This window comes from Durio zibethinus, chromosome 2 (assembly GCF_047325235.1).
Source record: "Durio zibethinus cultivar Kanyao isolate XHJ-2024 chromosome 2, ASM4732523v1, whole genome shotgun sequence".
Classification (NCBI taxonomy): Eukaryota; Viridiplantae; Streptophyta; class Magnoliopsida; order Malvales; family Malvaceae; genus Durio; species Durio zibethinus.
The window spans coordinates 28,863,662-28,886,465 of NC_143163.1; the positions used below are offsets into that span (position 1 = coordinate 28,863,662).

The window sequence follows — 22,804 nt, forward strand, 5'->3', positions numbered from 1 at the left end:
TATATTATTTTTAAACTTAAAGGTTAAAAAAAGTCAAAAAGTCAAAAATAAAAGAAAAAAATCATTAAAAAAAATGTGGGATTTTCCACCAAGATTTGGATCCTAGATTCAATCTTTGAGGCTTAATGACTAATGTATTTATGGAAAGTTTGGGGGCCTAAATCATGAAAAATCAAATCATAAAAAACTAATTCACACAAATCAAATCAAAGAAAAATTACAAAATCACAGATTTGGTGGAATTATTTTCCAAATAAAAATAGCTTGAAGCCTTATATTAAGGACTAGAATTTGCGATCAAATGAGGGAAAAAAAAGAGGATGGCAATTAAAGTTTTTTAGAATTTTAGTTTTGGGTTTTGGGTGTTTTTTAAAATCAGTTTGGGGTTTTAAAATTCATGGAATTTGATTTTTGATTGCTAGTTTCTAGGTATTGATTAGAGTTTTTGAGTTTGATTTGTTTCTAAGTTTTAGATGTGAATTTTCGTTCTTTTTTGGAGTTTAGATTAAAATTCTAGGTTTTAAAGTTAGGTTTAATCTTTCATTGCTAGGAACTTTTCTAAGTTTGAATTTAATTTTTTTCTTTTCTGGCAAATTATTAGTATTGTTTGAATTTTATTTTTTTTTTTAGAATCTGGGAATATCTAGGGAAAATTTTCTTTGTCTAGGTTTGGGTTAAATTTTAGGTTTTTTCTGGATTCTGTTGAATTTTTTGATTGAATGTTTGATTTCTTTAACACCTTTTACGGTGGCCAAAAGATTTAATGGCAGTTGGAATATGGAATTTTGGGTTGTTTCTGGAAAAGTTTAGTTTTTCTAGTGGCTAGTTGAATTTCTCAGTGCCGTAATCTACGATTTTTTGCCTTGTTCTTGGCTTTTTAATTGAGGTTTAGAAAGAAAACAAAGAAATTTGTTTTAGAGAAAGAAGAAGAAATGAGCATTATGAAGAAAAGACTGAATTGTTGGTTTTTATACATAACCCAATATGACGTTGTTTTAGAAGGCCCTCTAACTCGCATGAACTTGGCGACCCATATAAAGATCTGTGTTTAAAATCCAGCTTGATTGTAGGTTTTGTTTTTCTTTTTGTTTTCTGATTTTATTTTATTTTGATTTTTCCTCTTATTTTTTATTTTGTTTTTATTCTCATATTTTTCATAATTAAAATTTTCATGATATGATTATATATTTTATTTTTATGATTATATTTAATAGCATGATTATTAATATATTTATTTGTGCGATTATGTTTGATTGCATGATATATATCATTTTATTTGTGTGATTTGTTTTTGCCTGATATTATATCTTAATTGCATGATAGTTTATATTGATTGCATGATATATTATATTATTATTGCATGGTATTATTTGCATGATAATTTTAATTTATTTTAATTGATTTTTTTAAATTAAAAAAAAGTTTTAAAAAAATAAATTTTCAATCCTACCAAACTATTGAAGGATTTAAACATTGAATTAAGTGTTACCAAACTATTAGAAGGTTTAATGAATTTCATAAAAAAATAAATTTCTATTTCTACCAACATATTGGAGGATAATTTTTTAACAAAAAATCTAACCAACATATTAAAGGATATTTCTAAAAATAAATTGTTTTATAAAAATTAGACTTTGAATCTCCAATAATAGAATTACTAAAAGCATTACAAATAATAATTTTTATGTAAATTCTTAAGTGAGAAAATCTTTTCTAAAATTAACCAATATATTGGAGAATTTGGATAAGAATTTTTTTATACAAAGGTTCTAAATCTCATTTTTACAAATAAAAATTTTTTACAAAAAAATTAAATGAATTCGATGACAAAGCCTCTTTAAAGTATAATATTAATCTCTATAAATACTTCTAAGGTGAGAAAATTATCTTCAATTATTACTAAACTATTGGAGTAATTTTAAGATTAATTTTCAATAATTATGCTAATTGGTAAATTATAAAAATATTTTAAGGTTTAGGTAATTTGAAACCAAACTGATATCATCCTTTTGGTGGGTATTGTGAGGGTGTTATAACTTTTCTCATGCATAACCACACTCCTGAACTTAAAATCTAGTTTCGAAAACTAGAATCTATCTTTCAAAGATATCGAATCAAGTTTGGGATCTCTCTTTAAAATGGGAACAAAAAAGATTGGTGACGACTCCTAAAATCGATGTCTAATGATAGGTTCATGAATCTATATGTTATGACACGTATTTTCATGGCTATATTAACTATCATAACCTATTAATTAGGGATGTAGAATTAGTTCTGGTATCAATGATCCCATTTCTTAGGGATGTAAATCATTTTCTCATTTCATTCATAAGCATGACCTATCATTTATGTAGCAAAAACACAACATAGTCATATGCATAATCTTATGTTCATATATTGAAAATAGATAAATAAACTTTCACTCATTTAGAACATACATGTATACATAAGTTCGAAAACAAGCAAAATGTATGAGATTTACTTACCTTTTTTCGATTCCACCACTTAGTTTTTTTCCTAAAATAATTAACGGTCTATTCAAAATCATTTCAACATAGTAGAAATTATTGAACCTTTTTTGAGACCATTTATACTAAAAATAACTAAGTTATATAAAAGTTAACTCAACTAACTAATGCTAGTAGCCTATGCTCCTTTCACTAAAATAATTATATCTCAAGATATACAACTCATAATTAAAATTTTTTAGTGCATTAAAAACTAAACTCAATAAACTTTCTAACCATACATGACCCACCTTGTAATTTCTTGTAGATTAATTGTAATAATTTTTGAAATTCACGTTATATACTATTGCCAAATAGCATGTGTACTTTCTAGTAAAAATTATATATTTATTCATTGGAGACTCGAAATTCAGTTTTGCTTGTTAGAAAGTATATTCAATAATCTTTTCAAACATATATAACTCAATTCATAATTCATTGTATAAAAATTAAGAAAATTTTTGTAATTCTTCCATACTACTATTGCCAGGCAACTTACACATCTTTAAGTAATAGTCTAGTCCAATTATCATTTGGACTGAGGGATTACACATTTGCATTTTGAAATGTTTCTCAAGAAAATCAATAAAAATCCAATTTTTTTAGAAAAATGATGAAAAATGAGCCTATTGTGAAAATCTTTTTAGATGTTAGAGATTTTTTAAGAAGTTCATAAAAATCATGGAAGAAACCCTAAAATTGAGAGCTTAAAAAGTCCTAACTAACCCTAAACCAAAATTCTAAAACCAAAACCCTAACATTAAAACTCAAACCATAAACCAAAACCCTAAAAATAAAACCCTAAACAATAAACCCAAAATCCTAAACTTTATATCAAACCCTAAACCAAACCTTAAACCTAGCACTAAACCTTAAACCAAATCCTAAATTGAACCCAAGCTCTAAATCAAATCCAAAATCCTAAATTACCTGAACCCCAAACTATAGTTAAGTCCCAAACACCAAAATTCACACCAAAACACAAAAGATTCTAATGAAAATCTTAGATGAAATAATTTGTTTCTAAGTTCCACCTAGAGCATATGGTATTTGAAAATTTTTATTTCATCAAGTATTTTTATATGATTTCTTCATAAAATAATGCAATAAATATACGAAAAGAAATAAAAATGGCATCTTGATATAAAGAGTCATACCTAAACTCTGCCTAAAGGTTGGGGAGTCCAGGTGGACTTTTTATATTTAAGAACTCAATTTCACATCATTAATCATTCATTATCATATATGACATCCAATTGCATATGTTTATTTTTAAATTATTTTTTGCATTCATTTCACACGCATATTGTTTTTAATTACTATTATTTACTTGTTAATTGTTGTATCATCAGCTTTGTTGCAAAAAGTGTTTTTTTTTTTAATGTTTAATAAAGGGATTTTGAAATAAAATTAAAAAAATAACATTCCAAGGGAAATAAGTTTTGGTATTCTACTTAAATGTTGGAAAGTTACCAACAATTATCATTTACAAAGAATGTAAATTTCATTTTTAAGGAATATCATGATGAATCTTAAGTGAAAATGGTTATCTTTAAATTATGTCTAAATATTGGAGAATTTTGAGATAATTATTTAATCCTTAGATTTTCATTTTCTTCTAAAAACATGCTTTTTTTTCTCTAATAAAATCGATTTCAAAAAGTGAGGAGAATTATTATTAAATATCTAGCTGAAATTTATTTTATCCAACATTAAAAGGATAATGCATGATTAATTGGTACCCTTTTTAAACGAATGCTATGGGAGTGCTAATTATTTCTTACGTGTAATCGAACTCTTGAAACCAATTATGTTTTCAAATATTAACATATCTTTTAATGAACCTTAAACTTGTTTTTGATTTTATAGAAAAGATAAACTTTTTAGGTGGCTAATCACACATAACGAAAAAGGTTGGTGGCGACTTCTTGTTTTTTATTTTTAAAATATTTTTCATCTTATGATTAGGTTATCAAACCAACATGTTGCAACAAAATATAAGTAATAAAAACAATAATCAAATAATTACTAAATTTATTAAGAAATTAATTAGTTTGATTATATTTTATAGTACTTTATAAGGATTTAATGATAGTAAAACATTTGTCATTGTTAGAGCTGTTTCTTGGGACCATGCCTTGAAGCTTTAGATAATCTTTTAATCTATAACGAAACTGGGTGAATGGGCTTTGAAAAGGTATGTGAAGTTTGCACTCAATGTCTTATTGGTGCATGACCTAAAAGTTAATTGGATTTGTCTAAAATATTTTGTTATATTATGAGATTTTTATTATGTAATGAAAGGTCTTGATTTATGAATAAACTTTTATAATATTTTTATCAATACTTACATGATAAAGTATAGACATCCCATTTTGTCTGAAGACTTTCAATAAGTCGACTTTCAAAACCATCGAATCATTTTGAAGTTTAGTAGTCGGGTTTTGTTTTTGGACTTTTAGGCCTTTGAATTTTGAAATTTGATTTTGGTCAATGTAATTGTTGATTAAGCTTTAAATTTGTTACTTTTAACTTTTCAATTTGTGATTGGGCTTTGAGACCAATAAATAAAGTAGATTGTATTTTTCATTTTATTTTTTATTACCTTATTTTATTTTTATTTCAAAAAAATAAAAAAATAGTTAGGGAAAAAACAAAAGAAAATAAATAGAAAAATAACAAGAAATAAAAAACTAAAAAGGACTTTCAGAAATGAAAAACATGTTCAAATTCTTACTATGAGGAGGAAATAAAAAAAAATCAAATCAAATCCCTTGAATCAAATCTTGGCAATCAACCTTAGAAATCAAAATTGGATGATAAAAGAAACCAAATCAGAAGCAAAAAAAAAAAAAAAAAAAGATTGACAACAAGTAAATCAGTTTTTTTTAAAAAAAGGATCAAAATTAACCATAAACTCAGTAGAATCAGATCTATTTATGGTAGATTTGATCTCTGTCATTCATTACAATCCTTACAAAATACTGCAAAAAAAAAAAAAAAAAAACTACATAAACAAGCTCAATTCAACCACAATGGAAAAGCACACAGAGAGAGAATAAAAAAAATACAAAGAAAAATTTGTGTTTTATTCTAGGTAGCCTAATTTTAGGAATTTTTGAATATGGATTCTAGATTTAGGTTTTGTTTTGGCTTAATTATAAAGAAACAAGGTCATTAAAGGAGATCAGAAGGCATAAATGATTTTCTTTTATGGTGTTTTCTAGAAATTTTTTAATATTTTTAATGAAGTTTGAATTTTTCGACGAATTTTCCAACAAAAGTTAAAGTTTTTGATGATCGAAAACTGAGATTTTAGAGAGAGGTAAAGAAAATGGAAAAGAAGAGAGAGAAAACAAAAAGGTAAAAAATAAAAAATTTCAATTTTAGCCTTTCTAACAAACCATGAAATGACCTAATTTCTAAACCCATGGTCATTGCCTTGACACGTTAACTTACGTTTCGTCCCGGTTGTAAATCTGACCCATTTGCCTCCTTAAGGTTTTTTTTTTTTTTTTTTGGTGTTTTTTATATGATTTATTTTTATTTAATTAGTTAATTTAGTTAATTTTATTATTTTTTGTTTAAAAAGTAGTGAGGATTTAAATTATTTAATAATATAAGAAATAAAAAAATAAAAACTTTTAAGCCTTTTTTTAAATAGAGAAAACAACATCAAAATTACAAAATGTTAAGTAAAATATAATAATTAATAACTTTTAAAGAATAAGTGTAAATTCTTAAATGATAAAATTCTAAGAAATTAAGAATAATTGATTTTTTAAAAAATTTTGAGGTAAGAAATTTTATTTGAATACTCTAGAATGACAAGAAATTTAGATAAAATTTCAAAATTAAGAGTTTAGATTTATTTTCAAATTAAAAAACAATAATAAATAAACAAAAAGTTGAATTAAAAAATAATAATGAATAAATAGAAAGATGAACTAAATTAAATAAATTAGTATTAAATAATTTTTAATAATAAATTCCAATGATGAAATTCTAAAAAATCAAGAATGAATAATTATCTTAAAAGTTTTTAGGTGAAAATTTTTATTTACATTTTTCAGAATAAATAAAAATTTAGATGAAATTTCAATATCAATAATTGAACCAATAACAAAGAAATAAAATTAAATTCAAGATTTTAGAAATAAAATTAATCCAATCTAAAATGATTAAGAATGACTAATTTTCTTTGAACTTTTTAGGTGAGAGAATATTTTTAAATATTTTTAAAATGACAAAAATTTTAAATAAATTTTAGATATAAAAAGAAATAATAAGAAAAAAAAATGATGAAGGAGAATAAGTTAAATAATCATAAGAATAAACCTTTGAAATATTAACACTTCCGACTATGGACCTTTTAAAAAAAATGAATGAGACTTTTGAATCTTTTTAAGATGAGGAATAAATTTTGAGAATTTTGTCAAAATGACAGTAACAACTTAAATTTTATTTTAATATCTTAAATAATACATTTTTAAATAATAATAATAATAAATAAATAAATAAAAGGCTATTTAATCAAGATAGTTCTAGGATAATATAAAATTAATTGCTACCAATTTATGAGTGTTATGAGATATTAATATATTCATTGCATGTAAGCTATTCTTTAATCTCGTTATAATTTGTAGATCAAAACATATTATTTTAAAAACATTTAATCAAACTTAGAAGAGGTTTAAAAAAAATAAATTCATTCAAATGACTAATCATATCTAAATAAAAAGAATTGGTTATGATTCTATTTTTATGTCAGCTTATTGGAGTTGAATATTAGGACATAAATTTCTTAAGATAAATAAATATTTGTAAAGAAATTACAATAAGATTGTCACGTGCAAGGGAATAAATAGGATCCAAAGCCAAGTAACAGTAAATGGGAGTTTATTCATGGTTGCTCAACATTTTGTCATGTGCTACACCAGCAAGAAACGAGCGCTTAAAAACTCTAGACAGCTTCTGATTTCAATTAGCCACACGGATATCAAGAACTTCCGTTTTTTTTTTGGATAGTTGAAGCCTTTAGTTCATTTGAGGCAAATTGATTTCTACTTTAGTTTTCTTTACAGCTCATCTTTTTATCTAGAGGTCAAAGAATGGAAGAAGGAGAGTAAGGGCTACGCATATTGACAACAAAAGATGTAATTCAATTAGTGGGTGTTTATGGTGAAATGGAGTTAGCATAGGAAGCATGGAAGAAACACATGAAATACTGGAATTTTGGGCAGAGAAAGGTCTGACTTCGATGATAGAGAAGGTGAAGATGGACTGACTATATAAACAGGGCATTTGAGGGTATTGGATGTCGCTGGCAGCAACCTTGAATGATTCAAAGGCCATTTTCCTGTAAACACCATATCTTAATAATGTATATTTTACTGATCAAAATCATTCACATTAGTCCAAAGGATGGATTTTGTACTTTTATTTACAAAATCATTTTCAATAATATGTTAATTTGAGAAATAAAAAACATAAATCAAGCCATAAGTAGAAGAGAATATGCTAATTAATCATGAAACTCTGCCACTAATCTATTATCTGACAATGTAGAGATGATAGAACAGTTTTCAATGTGCCTATTCATCTTCCCTTTTCCCCAAATCATTATATCAACAATAAGAAGAAAAACTATTTTTCCAGAAATTGAAATAACAGTATTCATAAAAAAAATGAAAAATATAATTTGTAAAAGATCAGAACAACTAGCTCCCATATAAAGAGTGCTAATAACGAGGAAGGATTTAATGCCTGAAAGAAATTCAATGATCTCTTTGCAATGAGATTTAGCTCCAAACTGAAAAAGTTCTTTTGTCTACACTAAAATTTTGTCAGTGTCCATTCTTGAAGGCAAGAGGAGTGATGGAACATAGCCCACCAGATTTGTTGGTTTAAGCAAACCCTCAGGTATTGAAAGTTTATTATCTTATGCAAAAACCTGGTTTGAAAGGCACACATACTAACATCAGTTTCTATTGACAGAGAACATTCCAATACACTCGTACTTTATTTAGTCCCTCCAGAAAGATCAAGTTTTATATCGTTATGGAACTATGTAATATATTTGAGATATCAAGATGGCAATTCATGGTGAGGGCTTAACCACTGTTGTATGTACGTTCTTGCTTTCCTCCTGTTATGAAATAGTAGTAGAAAAGTAAAGAGAAGTTTGTCTACTTGTTGGAGATCAAAGAAACGAAATAGTACAAAAATCACGTGTATTAACAAATGGCAACTTGAGCCATATAAGAATAAGAAATTTCCGAATCCCAACTCTATTTATTTAGTTGATAAATAGATAAAAAGAGACGCTCACTTCTTTTATCAATTTAAAAAAAAAATCTATAAACGTTTGAGGAGGGAATTAAACTTACAGAAAATTTGAAACATCCCTCATATACCGTATTACACACAAAAAAGAAAAATGAACATTCATGATTGTAACTAGTAAAGTCGTAATTATGCAGTAATAATAGAATAATCGATCCACGCATCGTACATGTGCAGAGAAATTTTCAACGGGTTATAAAAAGAGAAGAAAATTTTTAGGGACGTCAACTTGTGCAACTTTCTTAAAGCGGCCCCAATTAGGCAATTGGCTTAAATTCAACAGTCTAAGATACCAGGCAGTAATTTGGACGACTATTACAGCAAGTGTCGGGATACAAAGACTGAATCAACCAAGTCAAACCTCAACTCTCATCTTGTATAAAATCAATAGTAATCCTTTGATCTTCTTCCCCACCGTCTCTCTCATCCAAAACACCAAGATCCCCCAAATGAATCAAATCCATTTCTTTAATCTCACTTCAACTCTCTTTCCAATGCTACACTTGGCTATCTTCAGTTTGTTTTTCCTGGCAAGAAAAGGCTTAGCTGTGGAGGACGAAAACTTTACTATCTGCAGCGTGCCCAGAAATTGTGGTAGGCTAACCATAAAGTTCCCATTCTTCATCCGGGAGCAGGACTCTAGATGTGGTTATCCGGGATTCAACATCTCCTGCAGAAACAACACACAACCAATTCTTGGCTTTCCTCATGGCGACTTTATCATCCATGATATCTTTTATCAGAATCAATCTTTTCACGTGTCAAAAGACGTTGCTTTTGATAGAGATGCGGTTTGCAGCCATTCAATCTCAAACATTTCCCTTCCTGAAGACCGGTTTTATCTCCCTTCAAACCAAAGACAAATATTTTTGCTCTTCAATTGCGACTTAACCTTGCAATTGACCTGGGCACTTTCACGGTACAAGGTTAATTGTTCTGCTGCAAATGAAGTTAATACAACGTTGGCAGTGTTCAATAACGATTCGATGCTGAATTTTGCTTCAAACTATTGTAATAACACGGTGGTGGCTCCCGTGGCTGCATCATATGAAGGAGAAGGAGGTATCGAAGATATATTGAACAGAGGATTTGTATTGAATTGGATAGCGAGCTCTTGTAGCATTTGCGAGGCGAGTGGTGGAAAGTGTGGATTTGATTACAGTACCTACCATTTCAAGTGCTTTTGCCCGGATAGACCCCACGCTTGGCACTGTACTCCTGGTATGTATTTCTCTCTCTCGCTCTCTTCTTGTCAATTGAAAGGAGAAACCTTCTTTTGTTGTCTTGGGAATTCTCTATCTTCTCCGTAAGAACAGTTGCCATTGGCCATTTTATGTGCCATGCTCTGTTCATTGGTCCACATTAGCCAGAAAGGGTAAGGTTCTTCTCTGGCTGCTTAATCTGCTGTTTCTAGCCCCACTCCAATTAATCATCGTCACTAGGTGGAACCCACACAGGACACTATTGAATTTCTGACTTTTGGAGGAGATAGTAAAAAGTGCTAGGAGCAGCCCGAATTATTCATTATAATAGGCACGTACAGATTTAGTTATCGAACCTGCATTTGATGTACTCATCGTCACTCTTTTTTCTTTTGTCTTTTGCCCTAGTTTATGCAAGCCATCTCTATTTCATAATTCTCTGATCATAACCAACTTCTATAAATTTGGGGAAAACTGGTGCTTAAACAAAAAAAAAAAAAAACCCAAGTTCAGCTTGTAGAGGAACAACCCGTTCGAACCTTTTGGAAATAATACACTTTGGATACAATTTTGTATTGGATTGGGACTGAAAATGGTTAAACAGAAGATATGGTATGATATTTGTTCATTTCTGTCAAAAGTTTGTTTGAAATAGGACTAAATGTTTAGGCTTTTCTGATCGACCGAGACAATGCATTGAGTTCCGCTGGCAAATGTCATTGTGCCAGATTAACTGATTCTACGTACATCATTGTGTGATTGGTCTTTTTCTATCCTCTTCCAGTGTAAACTGTCATATTGCTTTAATCCCCCCCTCCAACTCAAGAATGTCCCCAATGGCCACAGATAAATAGATGATTAGATCTCCCCTCTTTCGAAATAAAGATGATTATATCTTCTTTTTTGGCGTAGGATAGGTTATACAGCTTAGTACTAACAGAATTCTAGTTGGTATATTTTGATTGGGGTTTGGGTAGGATATTTGCTAGTGGTTATTTTTGCTTGAAATTGAAGTGAAAGCACATATGCTAACTGCATCATAATGTTATCTATAGTAATTTACTGCCTTTACATTTAACCATTCAGCATGGAGAGATTGGCCTTTGTATTGCAGGGGTCATTTCTTGGTCAAAACTTAAACCATGAACCGACAAATAATTGTAGTCAAAAGACTGTCTTATCAAAGAATGGATTAATGCTTGGAGTTGCAAATTTGACTCTTGGGATGCAACTGACTAATGATGCCTTATGGCAATTTGTCCAGAAATTGTTTTCTCAAGTGTTTGAGCTTTGAATACTTAGTTAAACTTAGACAAACAACTTGAGTTGCCATCTAGAGAAGGACAGGTTAGAAATATGGTCTCCAAAATACAAATTTTTAGTTGGCCAGATTCCTTTCCAAAAAAAAAAAAAAAAGGAAGTAATAAACAACTTTCATAAATTTAAAAATTCTGGTATATATGAATGTTGATGGTACCCGTTAATCTTTTTTTTTATTGCAACTTGATTGAAATTTGATGATGCTAAACAATTAAAAATGAACAAAAATCAGGTTCAAAAGAAAAAAAAGGGTTTAATAACATCAGAAGCATGGCAAGGGATGAGTAGTTGACCGACAGAACATCCTACAACTATAAGCCACTTTCATATTTACATTAAAGCAAGTTCTCTGGAGTTTTCCATTCACCTAAGAAAGCTACAAAATAGAATATGATTTATATAATCTTATTGCTTTTTGTTTTTGTCAGAAGACAATTACTTGCATTTAGCTTATAAGTTCTGCAACCTGGTGTAGTTTAATTACTTCATAGCAACAAAGTATAGTTTTTACTCGTGGAGACCCTGATCTTTTAATGTATATTAAACCCTTTGAACCCAACCGAAGATGGATAGAGATTATTTCTTAAATAAATTTGGAAAAGGATGCAAAATCAAGTTAAATTAAGCACCTAGAATATTAATCAGTTGAAATTTGTAAGGTGATCAGTATGTGCCTATATATCTACTATTCTGTTAGTCTTGTTTGTTAGCCTGTTCCTCAGATGAGTTTGCAGAACGTGCTCAAAATATTCTTCTATATTTTGATTGAAATCTTTATCATCTTTTTGGAAGAGTCAGTTCTAGCAGAAGAATCAAAATATGAAGCTTGCAAACCTAGAAGCTGTAGTAGTAGTAGTACTAGTGGTGATGATCTAAACATAAGCTATCCTTTCTACATTTATGGAGTTGCACCAGAGTATTGTGGTCATCCATGGTTTGAAATTGGTAGTGAGGATGGTAAACCTATCTGTAAGACCTCCAGTGGTTGCTTCCTCATTCAAAGTATCTCTTACAAGAATCAGACAATTTGATTGGTAAATTTAGAGGTGGTCAGCACTGCTTGCTTTGCTTCTCTTAAGAATTTCTCCTTTGATCAATCTTCTCTTGATTTTAGTCCCTACCATGCCCAATATCTTTTTCTTTTATAACTGCACGACTCCTTTTCGGTTAATTATATAAAACTTAGAATCAAATGTGCCTCCAGTGCGATGCTTAATTCTTGGATTGCATTAGTCCATGGGAATGAGGACTTGAATTGGAACCAAACAGCCTGTGAGCATTTAATTGCCTTCCCTGTTCAGTTTGAAAGGGAAAATAATCAAGCAATAATCGTTGACTACATAAAGTTGTTGAATGATGGATTTACGCTCCATCGGAATGGATATGATTGTGCTAGGTGCCAGAGAAGTTCTTGGGGCCACTTTGGATTCGACAAGGGACATAGTGTCTGTTTCTACCCTGATGGAACTCATTCCAAGCAATGAAAATATGGTAAGGCGGCCAAAAATTGCTTTGCTTAGAGTCTTCTTTCAATTTTCTCGTTTTCTTTTTTGCTGGTTTTTCTCCAAAATTGATCTAGATTATATCAGTTTACTCTCACAAGAAAAATAGGATATCATATGCACGGGAAGATGAAGTTTTTGGTAGATTTCTCTCCTCTTTTCCTAGGAAACCTTCTGCATCAAATCTAGGATCTATCTAGCTATTAACAAATGTCTTTGACTATGTTAAAGACATTCATGCCTTATCCACACTGCTGCACTGTACCTATACAAACATGCATGAAACAAAACTGTTATTGATGTTCGTTGTCTAGAGTATACTTCGAGTTTAAGAGGAAACTGTCAGTTCAATCAGCTTGTTATAGACTCTTTATCAAAAGGGTTCATACGCTCAGTTCTTTCTTGTTTTCAACTGTTTAGAGTTTAGATTCTTTGAACTTGGCTGTTTCCCTCTCAGCTTAAAGTCATGTCTGAATGGAAGAAATTTCAGACTAACAGTGAAGGCATTGACAAGTAGGTTGAAATTCACTCATGAAAACGATTCTTTCTCTAACCCGCCCCATACTTCCTGTCAAAGACCGACCGTGAAAAAGTTGTCACTGATAGAGAAATCAAGGATCATATCATTTCCACAAGGTAGACTTGGGTGTTTCTTTTTATGGCCCGCAATCTGAATTTTCCCTCTTTTCCCCTCTCATGGATTCTTTCCTTCTGTCACGCCCTTTATTTTTAACTTTTCCCCATCGACCATCCGAACCATACTTTTTCTATTCTATCTTATAGATAGAACGCGCAATCTTGTCCTTGTCACTCCATCCTCTCTTTAGGTTTAATTCAGAGTGCTGAGCTCCAATCCTGGAACAATTTGAGTTTTCCCAATCTTCCATATGTCACTTTCGAGATGGGTTCCAACCTAACCTTGTGTAAATGCAATAGTGCTTTGAATACTAGCTTTCCAAAAGAATTCAGCTACACAGTCTGCAAGAATTACACTATATAATATAGCCAACCGGAGGGGATGACTGGGCCACTCGAAAACAACAACAACTAAAAAATGATCGTTTGTCAAGCATTTGTAATTGCCCAATTATTCAGCGCCCTTTTACCAGTCTTCCACCGAAGAAAAATTCGCAACATAACGATAGCCTTTTGAAACTATTAACTCCATGTGTACGTGTCAAAGTTCCAAGTATCCTTTCATTGTTGGTAGATGTTTATTTAACAAGCAAAAATTCTACTGTAGCAAAGGTATCTGCATACCAACATTTTTGTGCTCTTTTTCTTTTCTGTTTTTTATTGCGCATCATGCAACAAATATTTAGGAGAAGCAGAAACTAGTTCCTCGCGGTGAGATGTCTAAACAACAATTTTTTTTTTTTTTCTTTCAAAGACATAGTGCAGCTGCCCTCTTTTTTTTTTTTTTTGGATAAAAACTGACTACTTTTGTACTTCTTTGTAACTTCAGTTGCAGGAAAGAACAAATTGGGACTGAAGCTGGGACTCGGTAATCTCTCTTTCTAGCTTCGATCTCAAGTTATCAACTCTGTTTCCAGTAAAAGATGAGGGAAAAAAAAAGAATAGAATACCATGCATACTTCTACTCCTGATTATATATATCAGAAGAATTTCTCGACGTCTTATGGATATTTAGTGGCTGTCAGTCCAAAATTGACCGCTCTCATTATTATGCTGTCTGTAGGAATTGGATGCCCTACTCTAATAATACTGATCTTGTCCATCTATGTCTTCCGGCGTCGATGCAAACAAAAATATGCTTCATCAAACTTTCTCAGACAAAAAACTTCATCCGATCACTCTTCAAAATCAGACCTGGAAAGCAGTAGTACAGCCTGCTTTGGGCTCCCCATCTTCTCCTATGCTGAACTTGCAGAAGCCACGAATAATTTTGACGATGAGAAAGAACTTGGAGATGGAGGTTTTGGGACTGTATACTATGGTAAGACGATAAACTGCATGTAATTTACAACTAAAAGATCGCCCATATAAATGAGACAGCTGCTAAGCAAAATTATAAATAGCTGTAAAAAACTAAAAGCTTGATGGTAAATGGTCTCTCTTTGTTTAACTAGGGAAACTCCGAGATGGGCGAGAAGTTGCAATCAAGCGACTATACCAACACAATTATAGACGGCTACAACAGTTCATTAATGAAGTTGAAATCTTAACCCGCTTGCGCCACAAAAATCTGGTCTCTCTCTATGGTTGCACTTCACGCCGCAGCCGGGAACTTCTCCTTGTTTATGAATTCATTGCTAATGGCACCGTTGCTGATCATCTTCATGGCAATCTTGCACAGTCCGGTTCACTCACATGGCCCATTCGTATGAGCGTTGCAATAGAAACTGCAAGTGCATTAGCTTATCTACATGCCTCTGATATCATACACCGTGATGTTAAAACTAACAACATTCTCCTGGATGATAATTTTTGTGTCAAAGTAGCAGATTTTGGGCTTTCTCGGTTGTTCCCCAATGATGTCACCCACATCTCAACTGCTCCACAAGGGACCCCTGGCTACGTTGACCCAGAATATCACCAATGTTACCAGCTTACCGAAAAGAGTGATGTCTATAGCTTTGGAGTTGTTCTCGTTGAACTCATATCTTCAATGCCTGCTATTGATATCACCAGGCATAGGCATGAGATTAATTTGGCTAATTTGGCAATAAACAAGATTCAAAAGTGTGCATTTGATGAGTTGATTGACCCCAATCTTGGTTATAAATCAGATGAAGAAGTTACAAGGAGGACAACTTTAGTTGCAGAGCTGGCTTTTCGGTGTTTGCAACAAGAGAAAGAAAAGCGCCCTTCGATGGAAGAGGTTTCGGAGGAACTACAGAGAATACAAAGTGAAGATTACAAGTTGGAGAATGTGCAAGAGGATGAACACACTGATAGTGAAGTACCAATCAGTGCACTGCCCCCTCCTTCACCTCCAACCGGCGATCAGATTGCATTGTTGAAGAATATACGGCTGCCAGCTTCACCAGTTTCTGTGACAGATAAATGGATTAGCCAGCGTACTACACCTAGTGCCAGTGTATAAATTTAAAAAAAAAAAAAAAAATTTGCCATTCTGCTCAAATTCAAGTCTCATTGCCAACTGCAAATAGAGGGTAAAAGATTTTCATTGTTCTCCTCGTTTGTTTTTTTCTCGAGGGAATGTAGACAGTAAATGGAGCAATCATTATTATACTATAAATAATGTTCATATTCTGCAGATCTTTTGTTGGCTTCCCTGCTTTGTGCGCCTAATTAATGTTTCTTTCTTCATTAGCAAAAATTATAGAAGAAATAAATTATCATCTGCAGTGAAGTTTTTTCAATTGCAAAGTCAGGTGATCAAAGCTATAACAATGGCATGAACATTAATTGATTCATCAGGATCATGCTTGTGGGAACATGCTATAAATGTGTTGAGCAAAACAAAATGTATTTCATAAAAAAACCCATTCTCAACTATGTCCACATATTCAGGCCTCTGCTTAACTCTAAATTTGAACATATTATTGCAATTTGCAAATGTCAATAGTTTCGTACACAAAATAAAAGCCTTGCTCCTAAATATTATTTAATGCTCTAACATATAGAATACGGCAGGGACAAGCACACTATATGTACTATAATTATAAGAAATCCACAATAAGGCATGTTAGACATGGTCACACAATTGAATTGAATAAAGTGAATGGAAGCTCCTGTTTTGCTTCTTCCATGGTCTAAATACTAATAAATACATACTATAAACCATGGACACGTCATATACCCCAGCGTATCCATGTCGGACATACCTTCAATATGTCTGGATACGTCTCTGACACATCATATCAAATACACTGAAACATATAAAAAAAATTAAAAAAAAAAAACACATGATCAAAACATAATCAAGATATACCTAAACTCTGCAAATCGAAGGTTTATATATATATATATATATATATATTTGAATATGGAATCAACAATGATTAAAACCAAAATTTTAAAAAAATCAAATGCTAGAAATTCAAAAATTAAAAAAAAGAAGATGTAGAGAGAACGTAAAAAATAAGAAACATAGGTGGATGGATTAAAAAAAATATTTTAAAATAGGTTTTAATACTTAATAATTGTATATTATTATAAATTTATATTTGATATACTGTTAGTTTATAAATTTTATATATTATCAGTGAATCAAGTGATAATAATTTTTTAATAAATAAATATTAATTTTTAAAATAAATATATAAAAAATTAATATTTTTTAAAAATATTTATACATTAATAAAATATTATCATCTTATTTATTTTATTTATAAAATAATATTATTTAATTTATTAAAATTTATAAAATATATACAGAAAACTTTATTATTATATAAAAATATTTTTTTATTGATTTATCTTATTACACTTGAGCCTTCATTTTTTATTTTAATTACTGAATCATTATATTCATATTAAATGTACACGTCGTATTCGGGCTTCATTGGATAAACACAAACTCTTGGATATGATACATGGACCTGTTATAGAAATGATTTTTCCGTTCTTTTTAAATCTCCAGTTCTCCACAGTTGTACGATATCCGAAATTTCTTGGGAAATGCACCCCACCCCTACACGACCTTTCTCTCCTTTCAGGTCTTCCTTTTCATCTTTCCAAAGAGAAAAAGAAAATTCCATTCAAAAAGAAGAAACACAAAGCACGCAAAAGAGGAAAAAGAAACACAGAAATTCTTTTCTTTGGCATTGAAGCAACCAATACACAAACGAAAATCACCTCACAATCATTTTGTCAATTTTCAAATTCCAAATCCTCCCATTCACTTCACTTAAATTGCTCATCAGATAACACAAAAAAGGAAGAAGAGAGACCGATAGAAGGCGACTGGAAAAAATAATTAAAAAAAAAAAATATGACGACGTTGCAGAAATTCAAGCTTTTAGCGACACAATGTGGCGTCACCCAAAGTCCAACAAGAAGTCCAAGGACGAGTCCCGTGGTCAATTTCCATCGCCCTAAAACCACTCTGCGAATGCTTCTCACCAGATCCAGTAGCCGCAAATCATCGACCGGTCGGGAAATGTCGTATCCACAGAGTTTCGTCGGAAATTTACCTGAGAAAAAGAAGGACAACAAGGATTTGAGTGGTCATACTTTGAAGGATTTATTTGTATCATCTCCATCGTTAGAAGATGATGACGATGAAGGCAAATTTGTAAACGAGAAATTTGGCGGGAAGAGTGAAGTTGTATTGGCGACGAAACTGAGTGATCTTAATGGATTGGGTGGTGAAGCGGGTTCGCCGAGGCCGGGTTGGATTGGATTCAGGCATAGGATGCTGTTGAGGAGGGTTTGGCGTCCCATGCTAATGACCATTCCCGAGTAATTCTGTAGTAATTTGTTGAATTCTTAATGAAAATTTTGTTTGGTTTTTCTTTTTTTTTTTTTTTTTTTTTTAAGATTATCTTTGCTGCTTTTCTTTTGTCCTTCTTTTAATATCCAAATACTGGTGATTTAAGACTGAATTTTCGTAAGAACACAAAGTCTCTGATTCATTGAAACGAATAGTATTTGTGGCACAGAAAAAAAGAAATAAATACTATTATTATAAAAAAAAATCCTTATCAGAACTCATTAAGATTAGTTTAAATATTTGGCCAAAAAAAGTTGTTTAAATATTAATTTTTTATTAATATTATTATTAAATAAAAAATATATTAAATATAATTTATTTTTTATAATACAAAGATAAACATAGATTAATATTTGCTTTTTTTTAAAGTTACGATTATAATTAAATATTAAATTTATATAATAGATTGAATAATCATAATAAAGTTATATAATTAATTATTAATATTATGAATGATCATTAATTTATAATAAAATATTTAATATGATATTTAAGTTTTAAAAATTGTTAATATGATTCTTAAACTATAATTTTATTAATTAATATAATATTCATTTTTAACGTGATTAATTTTATACGATGAAATATGACATGCAAACAATCATATAAATATTACATTAATTAATGATTTATAGTTTAGATATTATATTAAAAATTTTTATAAAATGCTACATTAAATATTTTATTATAATTTATAAATCATTCATGACTTTAAATAAATAATTAACTAAAAAAAGTAAAATAATTAAATCCATACACAATATAATTTAAATATAATATTTCAAAATTTTAAGATCTTCTTTTTACTATTAAGTCAAAATTTCATTCACATTATTTTCTTATCATTCAAATTTAGTTGTTACAACTACAACAACTTCAAAATTTATTTTTTAGTCTTTTTTCTTTTTTTTTTTTAACCAACGGAGTGAATCGAAATATTCAAATGTGTGTTTTTGGAATTTGGAATGTTGAATGCTTTTGATATCCCATGGAAAGTTAAAGTTAAAGCTGGTAATGGCCCAATCAATAAGGAAGGGATCTAAAGTTGCGTGTGATTATTAACATAAAGGGCAAGTCAAAAGTTATTCCCACAGGATGGCAGCCACTGTTGAGTCCACTTTCACTAAATGGAGAATACAACGATGCCGTTAGCCTTTGGGCTTGTTTGGAAGCTTTATATATAGTTTTTTTTTTTTCCCAAATGCATGCATCGACTGTGGTTTCTATTTTAAAATTCAGAGTTTATTTTCGCTTGGATTGATTGTCCTTTTATAAGTTAAAGTTAGTTTATCCATTGATTATTTAATTGTAATCTGCTTCAACATTTTTAGCTCTTCCATTCACCATTTTTTTTTTTTCTAATGAGTGTGCAAAACAGAGGTGATTTCTACAATTTTCTCGTTAAAGGTTTATTACTCCATATTCTCCCGACCTCAACTTTTTGTATTCCAAAATATTGAGTAAATAATGTGAATGGTTCCTAAATTTTAAGCTAAATATTAAATTGGTCTTCATATTATTAAAAATTACTTCTTGATTTTCAAACTTGTAAAATTAATTTTTTTTTTCGATCAGTGTTTTTAGGGCAGAGCAATAGTCGGTCAACCCCGAAATACCCAAATCAAAAGCTGATAATTATGGTAAATTGATTCGATATTTCGGTTTAATAAATTAAATCAGTTTGAGATTCGATTTTTGTAGTTTATTCCATCGAGTTTCAGTGTTAAATTTTAAAAATCGAACCCAACCGAAATAATCAATATTTAATAATTAAATAATTAAAATTACATTTTAATTAATTTTAACCATTTACGCATATACCTTTTAATTTTTGTACATTCCCCTAAAATCTAAATCCCTAATTTCATTTTCCTCTTTTTCTTTCTCCACTCTCACGCTCTCTCCAGTCTCTCCCATATCAGCGTCTTCCTCATCTCAATTTCTTGAATCTTCTCTCTCCTCTCACAATCACGCCAGACCCTGAGACCTAGACTCCGCTAGTGGCGATTGAAGAGTCCTTGGAACCCAAAGCTACCACACTAGATTACCAGAGCATACCCATCAATGGTCACCGTCATTGGGTTTTTTGCCTTTCCCCTTTTGCCAAACTAGGAGTGTGCTTCACCTCTTTCCCTCACTTGATCCATGCTGTGTGCTTAAACCCATATTTAAAATATCATATTTAATGTTAAATATAGATAATTTCAAGGAGTCCATTAGAAAGAATTAATAAAAGTTTGTTGGCCTTTAATTATTTCCTGTCAAAGAATTATACATGTTTGTGTATTTTAATGACGTTTCTCTTTCACTCTCAAACTTATTATAATAACTAACCTATATGATTTACATAGTTGAATGTTGAAAATTGGAAAAAAGATTAGAAGACCCACAAAATCGATAAAATCGACCGTAATCGACTTATTCAATTCGATTTGATTGCACTTAAACCTTTTTTAGTTTCCTTGATCGGTTTAATTTTTATTAAATTAATTTGATTAAATCAATTTTTTAATTTTATAATTAAATTAATCGAATCAACAGTTTGTTCTGCCTTAAATGTTTTCATCATTTGAAATGTTTATCGACACTACGGGTGCTTTACACGAAGAAATACGTTTGAATAAGATGATATGGATTTTTTTAATTTTACAAGAATAAAAAATTTATTTTCAAATTAAAAAAAACCCTATAAAAGCTTTAAATAATTGCTTTTTCTCTCTCTTAAAAATTCCTTAATTGAAAGCACAATTGCAAAATTCGTTAATTTAATAACTCCATGATTCAGCTTTACCAATAAAATCATCATTGAACAACAAAAGCCATTAGTTACCAAAGAAGAAAAAAAAAAAGAAAACAGATTGCTTGTCTAGTCATGAAGAATAAACTCAAATTCTAGTAAGCATTGCAGGCTAGAAGTCCATGGAAAGTAGCATCTTGTGTATTGCACTTGGACTTCTGCACGTACATCTGCTGTACTATTTCTTGTGGACTTTTGTATTTATAAGCCTCTTAAGGCAAGGCTTATGTTTGCTAGTAAATACCGGCTGCCTGCCAGAGGTTCATGTTTATCAGCACTTACATGATATGATATCTTTTTGGTATATTTTATAAATACATGATTGTCAACGATAACAAGTAAGGTGCTCATTTTTTACTCTTTTTTTTGTCACCTTGATATTTGGCTATTTGGTATGGCTAAATTGTTCGCTAGTGAGATGACTTTAGCTTCTGCATGGATTCCATTACTAGCTGTCGATCATTCTGCTGCAAGTTCTTTTTCTCGCTCACTCAATTTTATGCTCACATGTAAACAGTTCAGACATCTGAAGTCTGACCATCTTGTTTCGTTGCTCAATCTAGACAGGTTTTTCATGATGGGTTGCAAAATCAAATCGAGACTCAGCATTCAGTTTCTCTTTGCCTTCTCTTTTGCCCCATTGGAATTGTTATTCCTTTTGTTAACAAAGCACTTGTAAGAAGTCCAGATCATTGTATTTCAGACTGCGGTTCAATCAAGTAATTTCGTTTTTTAGAATGCATTGAGATTTACCCGATGCAATAAGATTCAACAATTAATCAGTCTATTTGAACAAATTTTGTTATCCCCAATTTGAATAGAATATTATTGAAAATGTCGATTTCTTTATCGCCTGTGAACTTTCTGGTTCTCCATGTTTATCAAAGTAATTCATTAATGGTTACCTTTCTCGATCGATTGATATGATTGTCATACTGAAATTCATAGAAGTTAGCAAAATTTTGAATAATTCTATAAGAATTATTGTTGACAAATATATTTGCTTTTCTAGGAATTTTGCAATTAATCCCAATGAAGTTCCATAAGGAGAAACTTTAACAATTTGGAAATAAAAAAATTTATGATTAGAAAAAGAAAAGCAGCAGGAAACGATATTTTCTTGTTTTGCTATTTATATCAAATGAATCAACTTAAAAAGAGCTTCAAATGTTTATTTACAAAATTAAAGAGTAAATATTTTTCAAATAGTTTTAAAGAGTAAATATTTTTTAAATATTTATTTACAAAATTATTATTTAATATATCTAAATAATTTTAATTATTTATTGTTTCATACATATTAAATATATTATAAATTTTATTATATACAAATTTTATTCTAACATTAATCATTTCTTTATTACAATTTAAATAACTATTTCACTATTAATTTTAATCGCATCATTACAATAATTAATTTTATCATTATAATAATTAATTTTTTTCATCATATTTTAAAATTTCATAAAATTAACGTCACTATCCAATCAAATATACTCTTAATTGTTTTGCAAATAGCAGCTCTTTTCATTTGGCGACAAATGTAAACTGTATAGTCATTCATCGAGATTGCTTTCCTTGCCCATGAGGGGCGTGTCAAAGCTGAAATACAAATATACAATAAATGAGTCATTCCCATCGAACTTTTTCGTGCTTGATGCTTGCTCCTTGCACGTGAGGGGCACGTTACTACTTAAATGCAATAAATG

At 30.2% G+C, this 22,804-nt stretch overlaps 2 protein-coding genes across 2 annotated transcripts; both read left to right on the top strand.

Moving 5' to 3' along the window:
- Positions 1-8,928: 8,928 nt before the first annotated feature.
- Positions 8,929-16,129, top strand: LOC111317790 (LEAF RUST 10 DISEASE-RESISTANCE LOCUS RECEPTOR-LIKE PROTEIN KINASE-like 1.2). Its single transcript, XM_022920210.2, has 4 exons — positions 8,929-10,073; positions 14,342-14,380; positions 14,576-14,833; positions 14,967-16,129. The coding sequence occupies exons 1-4, from the start codon at positions 9,302-9,304 to the stop codon at positions 15,941-15,943; spliced, it is 2,046 nt and encodes a 681-aa protein (XP_022775945.2). The 5' UTR covers positions 8,929-9,301; the 3' UTR covers positions 15,944-16,129.
- A 1,289-nt stretch (positions 16,130-17,418) lies between these two features.
- On the top strand, positions 17,419-18,326 carry LOC111317378 (uncharacterized). Its single transcript, XM_022919809.2, has one exon. The coding sequence runs from the start codon at positions 17,798-17,800 to the stop codon at positions 18,269-18,271; it is 474 nt and encodes a 157-aa protein (XP_022775544.2). The 5' UTR covers positions 17,419-17,797; the 3' UTR covers positions 18,272-18,326.
- Positions 18,327-22,804: the final 4,478 nt, after the last annotated feature.